The sequence below is a fragment of the Sorex fumeus genome, unplaced genomic scaffold (genome assembly GCF_029834395.1).
Source record: "Sorex fumeus unplaced genomic scaffold, SorFum_2.1 ptg000025l, whole genome shotgun sequence".
Lineage (NCBI taxonomy): Eukaryota > Metazoa > Chordata > Mammalia > Eulipotyphla > Soricidae > Sorex > Sorex fumeus.
Window position 1 is genome coordinate 1,596,482 of NW_026606082.1, and position 11,561 is coordinate 1,608,042.

The 11,561-nt window shown below is 64.1% G+C and overlaps 1 protein-coding gene across 2 annotated transcripts; it reads right to left on the reverse strand.

Annotated features, from left to right (window-relative positions):
- Positions 1 to 518: 518 nt before the first annotated feature.
- Positions 519 to 11,557, reverse strand: MMAB (metabolism of cobalamin associated B). Of its 2 annotated transcripts, XM_056114491.1 has the most exons (9): positions 11,433 to 11,557; positions 9,119 to 9,180; positions 6,970 to 7,063; positions 4,284 to 4,341; positions 3,897 to 3,969; positions 3,597 to 3,694; positions 2,973 to 3,037; positions 2,371 to 2,430; positions 523 to 1,010 (listed from the first exon to the last, which is right to left on the reverse strand). In XM_056114491.1, the coding sequence occupies exons 1-9, from the start codon at positions 11,546 to 11,548 to the stop codon at positions 911 to 913; spliced, it is 726 nt and encodes a 241-aa protein (XP_055970466.1). In that variant the 5' UTR covers positions 11,549 to 11,557; the 3' UTR covers positions 523 to 910. The 2 variants fall into 2 exon arrangements, with proteins under 2 accessions (XP_055970467.1, XP_055970466.1); XM_056114492.1 differs by lacking the exon at positions 2,371 to 2,430 and having other exon boundaries at positions 519 to 1,010.
- Between the last annotated feature and the right edge of the window lie 4 nt (positions 11,558 to 11,561).

The following is an 11,561-nucleotide window of genomic DNA, read 5'->3' on the forward strand; positions in this document are numbered from 1 at the left end:
ACAGCTGGCCCTGGCAGGGGCGTTTCTGAGTGGGAGGGATAGTGGCGACCGCTTAAGTCAACTGCAGCTGTGGCCTGGATCTGGGTGGCACTGACCTGGGCCTCACCACAGTCCCGTCCGTGCAGGCAAGGGGACCTGCTCTCTGGGGGCCCCGCGCCGGGGCGATGGTTCCCTCAGCCACCCCACAGGCAGCCCCAGGCCCGCCTGCCACATCCCCCTGACCTCGCTGGTCAACCGGCAGCTGGCGCCCCCCACGTGAGGGCGGGGACGGAGGCTCAGGGTGACGCAACTCCCGCCTCCTGCCAGCCCAGCCCGCCCCATCAGGTGTGAATGTAAGCACAGGCAGCGTCAGGCACCTTCAGTGCGCATGCGCGCGCGCACACACACACACACACACACACACACACACACACACACACGTGCGCGCGCACACACCCCTCCACTCGATAATAACTAAAGAGCTGACCCCTGAACGTACAGTCTCTCCACTTTTATTTTTCATTTTCCCCGGGGGTCCTCCCCCGCACTGATCAGGGGGTCCAGGGTCCATCCGGGGGCCTGGGCTGAGCCCTGCGGCCAGGTCTGGGGATCAGACCTGGTGCAGGGGTGCTGGGGCGGAGTGGCAGGTGACCTGGCTGGCAGTGACATGACGCGAAGCCTCACCCACTCAGGCCTGAGGTTCCCGCCCCTCGTTCTCCTTCTCTGCTCCCTTGGGTGGTCTTGCCCCTCTGTGGAGACTGAGGTGGGTCAGAGCCCAGCCTCCCTTCGAAGCAGCTGCCGTTTCGGGGGTGCAGGCGCGGGGGTGGGAACCCAGTCCGAGGGGGGCTGCCGGCACCGTGGGGGCTCTTCCTTCCTTCCTTCCACGGTCCCCCGCCCGCCTGCCAGCCGGACCCACTGTTCGCACCTCCCCTCAGGTTCGGGGGGCCGGGTCGTCTTTCTTGTAGATCTTCTCTTGCCTGCCCTCCTTCATGGCGGCGTACCTGGCCACCGTGAAGAGATAGTCGCTGAGCCTGCGGGGACAGAGACAGGCATTGGCAGGAGGCGGGTGAAATCAATGCTAACTGGGTCCTGCTCAGCTCAGCCTTTGGGGAGGAAGATCGATCACTGGCCTGGAGCACGGGGGGCGGGGAGCACAAGTTGGGCGTGATGGATGGCACCGGGGCGGCCTCCACCCCCCCAAGCGCCCGGCTCTGGCCCGGGGCTGGCCGCTGCCCCTCTCTGGGCCGTTCAGGGTGCGTGTCTGCACCCGTGGTCAGGACCAAGTGCTGCCGCCACTGTCAGAGTCGAGGGGGCACGAGGCACCGAGGCCACGGGGCAGGTGCAGGCGGGCGGGGGCTGGAGCCATGGTCTCAGCCCGGGTTCCGCAAAAGTCCTGGAGCGTTCTTCATGGCGGGGCAGCAGGGGCGGTTCTGGGCATCAGAGGACACAGAGCGACCACGGGCCACTCCTCATGCCCCGACCCAGCCATGCCAACTGACCTGTCTCCAGATACACTGGAGTTCGTGGGCATTCTAGGGGTGAGGCTGGACCAACACGGCCTTCCGCCCCCTCCCCAGGAAAACGCAACTTGGTGCCCGTGCTCCAAATACAGCTCCTTGAAGCGGACAAGTGGGCCGTGCCAGCTGACTGGGTCTACTGCCGCCCTCCAGGTGGTCACGGCCCCTCCCGGGGCCACGGGCACTCTGGGAAAGTGGGACTGGAGCCTGGTCCTTCCTTCTTCCCAGACCCCCGTCAGCGCCCCAAGACACAAGACACCAAGCCTACCCCGAAGGGCCCAGCACTGAGTCTGAGACCCCCCAGTTCAGCGGCCCCCGTGCCCCCGGCTCTCTGCTGCCCTCAGGACTCCTGCTGGACCCGCCCCCAGGCCAGCACCCCCCGCCCCTCCCCATCTCGTCCCCACAGCCTCAGAAGGGTCCTGCTCAGGAGGGCCCCGCCCAGAAGGGGCGCCCCTGGAAGCCAGCACCCCACACCCCATGCTCCTGCTCATGGTGGATGGGCCGGGACTCCCCTTCGCCCCACTGGCCCCCAGAAGGAACCGCCCGTGTCCCAGTGGGAAGGGTGACGGCACCAAGGCGCCAGGCCCTTACGCCCGCCCCTGCCCCGCCCCGTCCCCTTCCCAAACTCTCGCCCGGCCCCGGGGCCCTCGAAGGCCAGAGCCAGCAGTGAACAGGCCCAGGGTGTGGCACGGGACAGGTCCAGGCCGCTGGGGGAGGGAGGCAGGCTGAGGACGGGCCACCTCCACTGGACGGGACCCCCAAGCCCCCCTCCCTGCCCAGACCCGCAGCTGCCCCTCCCACCCAGGTTTCTCCCGGTCCCCTCCCCCTGCCCACGACGCCCTGCCTCCTCAGGGACAGGGCCCGGACCGCGCACCTGTTCAGGAACACGGCCACGTTCGCGTCCGTCTCGCCCGACTGGACAAGCGGCACCACGCTGGAAGAGGAAACGCGCCGTGAGGCCGCCGCAGGGGGCTGGGCCAACCCCCGGTCAGCATGTCCCAGCCCAGGGGAGAGGGCTGGGAGGGCGGGTGTCCGTGCTGTACCCCGTCTGCAGCTATGGCCACCCTGGGCCGGGCGTGGAGGTGTGTCCCGGCCTCCAGGGGTTAGGGTCCGTGGACCTATGTTTCCAAGGCTGCTGAGACTTGGGGCGACCTCCAGGGTCGGAAAGGTCCCCTCCACTCCGCAGCCCCGAAAGCAGATGCTTTAGAGGGGAGACTGTGGCCAACCCCATACCAGCAGCAAGCCCTGGGATGCCGTGGGTGTGAAGTTCAGCTGGTGCGAACCCCAAAACCCACCTGCAGGAACGGGGCTGCACGGCTGCGGATACTGCGAGGGTCCCGATGGCCAATGAGACCCCTGCAACCTCCCCTCCGCTCCCTGCACCTGCTCCTTCCCCTCCCCCGTGCTGACTGAGGAGGGCGCCTCCCTGTACCCTCCCCAACCCCCCCCCCACACACACACGCAGCCGTGACTCACCGCCTCTCAGCCCGCCGGCACACTGCCCGGCAGAAGTGCAGGGCCGCGCTGCTTGGGCCCCCAGACTGAAAGGAGAGAGTGGTCAGCGGGGGCCCGCGGGTGGACGGACAGACGGATGGGGCCCTACCAGATAGTCACCGGGTGCCCCTTCGGAGGACCCGGAAGACTCAGGGCTGGGGACACAGCCATGGCCACTGCGGGGAGCTCGGCCCGGGGGCAGGGTTGGGCCAGGCCTGTGGGGTCAGGGGCTCCATTCCCGGCGTCCCCCAGCCCAATGCCCTCAGAGATGGGGCCCTCGGCACCTCCCTGGCTCCTCACAGACCCCCCCGACCCCTGCAACCCTCCTGGCACTGCTGGGCTGCCTCTCTGGGGGTGACTGACACTGTTCTTTCTTTTTTTTTTCTTTCTTTCTTGCTTTTGGGTCACACCCGGCGACGCACAGGGGTTTCTCCTGGCTCTGCGCTCAGGAATTACCCCTGGCGGTGCTCAGGGGACCATACGGGATGCTGGGAATCGAACCCGGGTTGGCCGCGTGCAAGGCAAACGCCCTCCCCGCTGTGCTATCGCTCCAGCCCCCGACGCTGTTTTCAAGGCTCCGGGGGGGCTGCCTCTGGGGGGACCTACGGGCAGGATGAAGGCCGTGAGCGCAGGCAGCTGGCGGGTGTATGCGTCGATCCACTGCTCCAGCTCCTGGATGCGCCCCGCCTCGAATGCGCTGCGTTCTGGGGTGTCGAGGGGCAGACTGAGGCCCCGGGCCCCCCACAGACCACCCCCTCCACCTGAGCACCCCAAACACGGCTCCCGCCGCGTGGGCTGGAGCCGCCCCCTCCGGGTTCGAGGGGTTGGCAGATCCCCGACACACACCACCCAGGGGAGGCCTGTCACCCCCCCACCCCGGACCCTGGGGTTCGAAGAGAGAATTACTCAAGTGTGCCTCCCTGGCCGAGGAGCGCGGGGTCGCCAGGGCGGAGCCGACGTCCTGCAGCGAGCACTGGATCTGGGAAGCAACAGAGGCAGGGGCTGGGGCCGGGGAGGCCAGACCCTTCCACCAGTGGCCACCGCGGAGCCTCCAGTGAGCCTCTACTGGGCCAGCACAGACCGCTGAGAAGGGACCGGGCCCCAGGAACGGCCGAGGGACCCTCCCGCCATCAGCCCCGCGTCCCGAGCCTCTCCCCTGCAGCTGGAGGCTAGTTTCCTGCCTGCAGGATGGGACCGAGGGCGGCTGCGTGTGGGTCCCCACTTCTGGGCGGCCCCAGAGGGAGTGGGGGTCCCAGGGCCCGAGGGCTCAGGGGGGACGGGCCCGTCACTCACTTTCTGGAGCTCGTCAGCAAACGGGTGGCCTCTCTCCGTGACTATTTCCATGGCAACCCTGCAGGACAAGGACACACCGTGCCCTCACGCAGCTGCCCGGTCCGTCAGGGTGCCGGGGGCAGACGCTCCCAGGATGGCCCTCAACCCATGGCACAGACACAGACGGCAGGACCGTCACCACCGCTTGGGGCCTGCTGGGGCCTCCACCCCCTCACTCGGCCTGGCACCGCGCCTCCTCCAGCCCTGCCCAGGAGACTGGACTGACAGAGACCCAGCCGCAATGCTGGGCGCTGGACACTGGCCACCACAGGCAGGACCAGAGCAGCAGCGGTGAAAGGTCACTGCTCAGAGGGACGGAAGCGCCCTCACAATCTGGCCTTGGGCAGAGCCATAGCACAGCGAGGAGGGTGTCTGCCTCACACACGGCTGACCCGGGTTCGATTCCCAGCATCCCATAGGGTCCCCAGAGCACCGCCAGGAGTGATTCTTGATTGCAAAGCCGGGAGTAACCCTTGAGAATTTGCTGGGTGTGACCCAAAAAGATAAAAAAAAAAAAAAAAAAAAAGAAAGTCTGGCCTTAGGGAGGGCTTCCTGGAGGAGGTGGTGCTGGCTAGGCAGATATTCCTGGGCTGGGCTGGGTGGGGGGTGAGGTAAGGAAGGGCCCTGGGACTCCCCCCACCACCTCTGGCAGGGAACAGAAAGTAGGGTGTGCAGGTTTCTGGGACAAAGTGGGTGGAATGGGGGGGTGGAACGGGGGTGGGGTGGGAGGGCGGGCCTCCAGCCCTCAGGGCTACTGGGCTCTCCGCGGGACCACAGAGCGTGGAGAGGCGCCAGTAATGTCCCCATACCTGCTCGCCCGCCCCCCCACTGGCGTCTCTCCTCACCAGACCCCGACGGCCAGGGCACGGCCAGGGCACAGAGGCGCGAGGCTGAAGCAGGAGCCAGGGGCCGCCTCTGGGCACCGAGGCAGGCGGAGGGGGCGCAGGGCCGGGGGTGGGGGGAGGCTGCGCCCCGGCAGCTCCCGTCCAGCTCCAAGAGACTTCCCCGTTTGGGGCCCGCTCGCCCGCCCGCTCCCCGCGCCCCCGACTCTGGGGCTGGTGAGGGCAGAGCTGGGACCCCCTGCCCGATGCTCCCACACTCCCTGCTCACGTCAGCTGACGGGGCGGGCCCCCCTCCACTTGCACCTGCCTGCCCGGCCCTCTGCCCTCTCCGCGGCCTCCTCTGCTGCACACGGGCCCGAAAACCTCGCCTCCCCAGGCCTGGCACGCAGAGAATGTTCTGTCTGTTTCCTCTGGAGCCACAGGGCTGCAGCGATAGCACGGCGGGTAAGGCGTCTGTTTGCCTTGCACACGGCCGACGCGGCCGACCCGGGTTCGATTCCTCGGCCCCTCTCAGAGAGCCCGGCAAGCTACCGAGTGTCTCGCCCGCACCGCAAAGCCTGGCAAGCTCCCCGTGACGTATTCGATATGCCAGACACAGTAACAACAGGTCTCACCATTTGTTGTGAGGCGTTACTGGTGCCCGCTCGAGCAGATCGATGACCAACGGGAGGACAGCGCGTGACAGGGCTACTTTTGGGCCACACCTGGAGGCCCTCAGGGATGTCTCCGGGTTTTGTGCTCCGGGATCAGGCCCAGCAGTGCCCCAGGGATCACATGGGTGCTGGGGATGGATCTGCTATCGGCTGTGGTCACTGTGCTCGCTGGTGCAATCTCTCCAACCCCTTCAGAATGTGATTTATTTATTTCGGCTTTGGGGCTCACCTGGCAGGGCACAGGGGGCCATGAGGGATGCCGGGGATCAAGCCCGGGTCAGCTGCGTGCAAGGCAAGCGCCGTCCAGATGTACTACGGCTCTAACACTACGGACTAACACGTTTATTACCTGCGCCAGGCTCTGTCCTAAGGGTGAAACTTGAAACTATCTCATTCGGTCCTTGCAACGGACACGGACACGGAGGCCCCGGAGGCCGGCTGACCTGGAGCCACAAGGGCTTGTGCATCGGAAGGGAACATGCAACCGGATGAGCTGACTGCCACGACCCTCACCTGCCTGGGCACAGAAGGTCACTCGGGCCCCGGGGCCCCGCTGGCAACAGTGGCCCTCGGGGCTGGGCTTCTGCTCCTGGGACAGGCTGTGGCCTGCCAAGCGTCACCAGAGGCGTGTCACTGCCGAGGCTTCGAGACCTTCCCGATGACCCCATTTCCCTCTGCCTCAGTTTCCGGTTCCAGACCAGAGGCTCACCCCGCCCCCAGGCTCCCGGAAATATACCCGCCCCCAAAAGTCAGAACAGGTAGACCCCCATGGTGGGGTCGAGTGGGAGGGTCTTGGGGGTCGCTTTTGACCACAGCGCAACCCGGGCCTTCCCTGCCCCAGCTGCCTGCTGTGGATATCCAAGAGAACAAGACTCCCCAGGATGGACCCCCGGACCCCGCACCGTGGACTGGGCAGAGCTCTAAGCCTCTGTGGCCTGGTGTGAGCACTGCAGCATGAGCCTCCTTGCCTGAAACCCAGAAGCCAGGGAGGAGGATGGGCACAGTGACGGGGCGACTGGGCGGCGTCCACTGGAGGGCCTGTCCACCCCCCACCCCGGGCCAGTTCCTGGGGGCGGTCTGGGTCCTCAGGGCCTCACCCGCATCACAACCACCGAGGCCCACTTCCGACTCCCCCCAGGGACTCCCCCTTACCCAATGGCTGAACTCAGTTCGTCCGTCGTTCCCAGAGCTTCGAACACCTGGTCATCTTTGGGCCTCCTCTCGCCCGTGAAGGTGCTGGAGAACCCTGCGGGAGGTCGGCCTCGGTGAGGACTTGCCCCCCCCCAACATCCCGGCTCTTTCCCTGCCTCTCGCCCTCTCTCCTCCCCGCTCTCCCGGCCTACGGCTGTTCTTCAGCCACAGCTCACCCGGCCCCTCGGTCCTTCTAGAGAAAAAAAATGATCCAGATACTCAGTCACTGAAAACGCTTGGCCGCCTGGCAGTGCAGAGCAAAGCCCCAATCACCTTAAACTCTCCCCAAATCACACAACACAAGTCTTTCGAGTTCCTCTGACGGCACCGTGGCTTCAGGTGTGCATCTCCTGGCCAGCAGGACGCCAGAGACGCAGCCCTGGGGGTCCTGGCCCTAATCAGACACCGGCCCTGGGGGTCCCGGCCCCGACCAGACACTGGCCCTGGGGGTCCCAGCCCTGACCAGACACTGGCCGTGGGGGTCCCGGCCCTGACCAGACACTGGCCCTGGGGGGTCCCGGCCCTGACCAGACACTGGCCCTGGGGGTCTCAACCCTGACCAGACACTGGCCCTGGGGGTCCTGGCCCCGACCAGACACTGGCCGTGGGGGTCCCGGCCCTGACCAGACACTGGCCCTGGGGGGTCCCGGCCCTGACCAGACACTGGCCCTGGAGGTCTCAACCCTGACCAGACACTGGCCCTGGGGGGTCCCGGCCCCGACCAGACACTGGCCCTGGGGGTCCCAGCCCTGACCAGACACTGGCCCTGGGAGTCCCAGCCCTGACCAGACACTGGCCCTGGGGGGTCCCGGCCCTGACCAGACACTGGCCCTGGGGGTCTCAACCCTGACCAGACACTGGCCCTGGGGGGTCCTGGCCCTGACCAGACACTGGCCCTGGGGGTCCCGGCCCTGACCAGACACTGGCCCTGGGGGTCCCGGCCCTGACCAGACACTGGCCCTGGGGGTCCCGGCCCTGACCAGACACTGGCCCTGGGGGTCCCGGCCCTGACCAGACACTGGCCCTGGGGGTCCTGGCCCTGACCAGACACTAGCCCTGGCGGTTCTGGCCCTGACCAGACACTGGCCCTGGGGGGTCCCGGCCCTGACCAGAGACTGGCCCTGAGGATCCTGGCCCTGACCAGACACTGGCCCTGGGGTCCCAGCCCTGACCAGAGACTGGCCCTGGGGGTCCCGGGCTGCAGGGGATCAGCGCCACCTCCCCCAATTTATTACTCTCTGTACCATTTCTTTCCTTGTAGTTTATAAACATTTCCAAACATAAAACCGGCTGTTCCAAACAATTTCGAACATACTCTTTGGTAGAATGAGAGATATCTTGTGCATGCTTGAAGACTTCCGAGAATCTATCCCCAGAGAACATGTATTCGGGATCTGCATGGCTTTCAAGTTTTCAAAATCATGTCGTGTTGATACAGTGTCTTGCTGATTTCTGTGGAACATATGTTCTAGATACAATTCTCTCCTGGTTTTTCTTTAATTTTAAATTTTTACCAGTTTTGTGGAGGGACTGGGATTTCCAGTACTGTGACCAACACTTTTTCTGGCAGACACTGTTCCTACACCATGTGCCCATCATGCTCTGGATAGTTAAAGCCATCAGAGTGATATATACGGTCACTACCAGGTAATAATAAAGCATCGAGAGGAATCAATTAAAGCTGCTCTGCTCCCTCTTCTCTCCTCTCACTCCCTCTTCTTCCCACAGGACAATTCCATGTAGGTCTGAACACATGCTTATACACACACGTGCCCACTTTTATCCAACGAGTCCCCAAGGTTTGAGGTGTTCTGCATTTACAAGGCTGTACTTTTCACCACAGGATATCCACAGGTTCACTGAGATACTTTTTTTTTTTCTTTTTGGGTCACACTCGGCGATGTACAGGCTTTACTCCTGGCTCTGCACTCAGGAATCACTCCTGGAGGTGCTTGGGAGACCCTCTGGGGTGCTGGGAATCGAACCCGGGTCGGCCGCATGCAAGGCAAACGCCCTATCCGCTGTGCTATTGCTCCAGTTGCAAAAATCTGGAAGAATCGAATGAGAGTTGGCCACATTTTCCTTTTCATGTTTCATCTCACAGTCTTACCTTTGTCTCCTGTCTTGGTGTAGATCTTGGGGGCCTTAGGCGTCTTCGAGGAAGGCTGTGGCCTAGTGAAGGACAGGCAGGAAGACCTGGTGAGTGCGGACGGAAATCAGCTGGGGGCCCGCTGTCAGGAGAGCCTGCAGCCCGCAGCCTCTGAAAACACGGATCCCTGGCCCCTGGGCCCCCCTGTGCTCTCTTCCCCACCATCCTCTTAGTTGGGGATGTTTTGGTACGGCTTTTTGGGCCACACTCGGTGGTGGTCAGGATTACTCCTGGCTCTGTCCTCAGGAGTAACTCTTGGCAGTGCTTGGAGGTGCATATGAGATGCTGGGGATTGAACCCGGGTCAGTTGTGTGCAAGGCAATGCTGTCCCTACTTTTCACCTTTCTAATTGGGACCATCCTCCACCCAGATCCTCCAAATTCCAGTAGGCGGGGGTCACACCCTCCAACTGGCCCCCTGGCGCTGTGTAATCCCATCAGCAGCCAAGATTCAGAGACTATAAAACCCAGCTCGCAGAAGCGCGCGGCCACATTTGCAGCCGCACAACATCTTATCATCTCATTCTTACTTTGGACAACCTGGCAGGCTACCGAATGCAACCTGCCCACACGGCAGAGTCTGGCAAACTCCCCGTGGCGTACCCGATATGCCAAATACCAGTAACAAAGAAGGGTCTCATTCTCCTAACTCTGAAAGAGCTTTGAATATGGCACTTAAAAAAAAAAAATCTCAGGGCTAGGACAAAGAGACGTTACTGGGGCCTGCTCGAGGCAATCGATGAATAACAGGATGGTTGTGATTGTGAATTGGGACCATAAGAAGCCAGGGATGAAGGCCACGTGGTGCCAGGGATGGAACTCGGGCTCTCACACGCTGCACCACTGAGCTGATTTTTTGGGGGAGGGAGGCAGGTCTGGGCCACACCTGGCAGTGCTGAGGCTGCTGGTGTTTCAAGGATCACAACAGGCGGTGCAGGGGATCAAAATCAGGGTCGGCCGCACGCAAGGCAAACACCTTCGCCTCTGGGCTATCTCCCCGTCCCATCCCTCTTAGTTTTTATCTCAGGGCCACAGAGGCAGTGCTCGGGGCTTCCTCCTGGCTCTGAGCTCAGGGGTCACTCCTCGTGGTGCTTGGGGGACCAAATGAGGTGCCAGGGATTGAACCCGGGTCTGCTGGGCTATTGTTCCGGCCCCATCCCTCAGCTTTAAATCCTTCGAGGACGAGCTCTGTGGCCAAAAGGACTCACCACCACTTTCCACGGGCCCTGCCCTCTACTACGCGTATGCCTTCACACATTATTTCCCACGATAATCTCCGGGATCTTCCGGCTTCCGTTTAACCACAAGAAAGACAACAGCTTCCAGGAAGGGATTCACCTCCCAGGTGACCAGAGGCGGAAAGGGTGGTCGGGCTGAGATTCAGACCCAGGACTATCTTAATCCAGATCCCCTCACCCATGGCTTTTCCCACGACACAGCCCAAACTCTTTTAAAGAAGAAAAAAATTGGGGGACACCCTCGGCCGTGCTCTGGGGTTGCTCCTGGCGGTGCTAGGGATCGAACCTGAGCTTCCTACAGGCAAAGCGAGCACCTGGCCCGCTGAGCTCTCCCTCTGACCCTTCCCCAAACTCTAAGAGCCCGGGGGCCAGAGCACAGGGCAGTGGGGAGGGCGTTTGCCTTGCACGCGGCCCACCCGGCTTCAGTCCAGGGCATCCCATAGGATCCCCCGAGCACTGCCGGGAGTGCAGAACCAGGAGGTGCAGAACCAGGAGCACCTCCGGGTGTGACCCTCCCCTCCACCCCCAAGAAAAGCCACTCTTTAGCTTCTTGGGGGGGGGGTAAGGAACGAGCCACTTGGTTTCTGGGCATCCTGAGAAAGACGGAAACTGCCAGACCAGCATTTCCAAAAGGCCACGCACTGCTCGAGCCCGTCTCTGGAGCTTTCACTGGGCCACGCCACGGTTACCCGGGGGCCCGGGGTTGGACGGGCTCCTTGCAAGGCACAGGTCCCTGGGGGCCTGGTGGTCTCGGCTGGTTCCGAGTTCTGGGCCCGGGGAGCAAGGTCCCAGGTCCAGGGTGCCCGCGGCCGCCGGACTGGGGGGTGGGGGGCACATCCGGCTGCCCAAGCCTGGCCGGGGCCCTGGACGCGGCCCCTGCGGACCGCGGGCCGGGCCCACCCCTCGGCCGCGCGGCTTCCGCGTTGCCAGGGCGACCGGCGGGGCCGCCACGTGACCTCCCGGCGGCGTGACGTCACCGGGCGCCGGTCCCGGAAGGCCGGCGGGTGTCTCGGGTGACGCTCCGGGCGGGGCACTCACCTGTCCCCGTCCTCCCCGCCCGGGGGGCCGCGGCTCTGGAAACGGGGACGCAGGAGCCCGGCGGCAACCCGGCACCCACGCGCGCCCACGCGGCCACCCAGGCGCCACGCAGCCATGCCCGTGACCCCG

Bases quoted from the DNA above. Each gene is read 5' to 3' on its own strand.
- MMAB (XM_056114491.1), bottom strand. From the start codon at position 11,548: ATGGCTGCGTGGCGCCTGGGTGGCCGCGTGGGCGCGCGTGGGTGCCGG. The intron at 4,342-6,969 runs GTAAGGGGGAGT...CTTGTCCTGCAG, and splicing joins GAACTGAGTTCAGCCATTGG to GGTTGCCATGGAAATAGTCA. The intron at 3,970-4,283 runs GTGAGTGACGGG...GTTGCTTCCCAG, and splicing joins TTGCTGACGAGCTCCAGAAA to ATCCAGTGCTCGCTGCAGGA.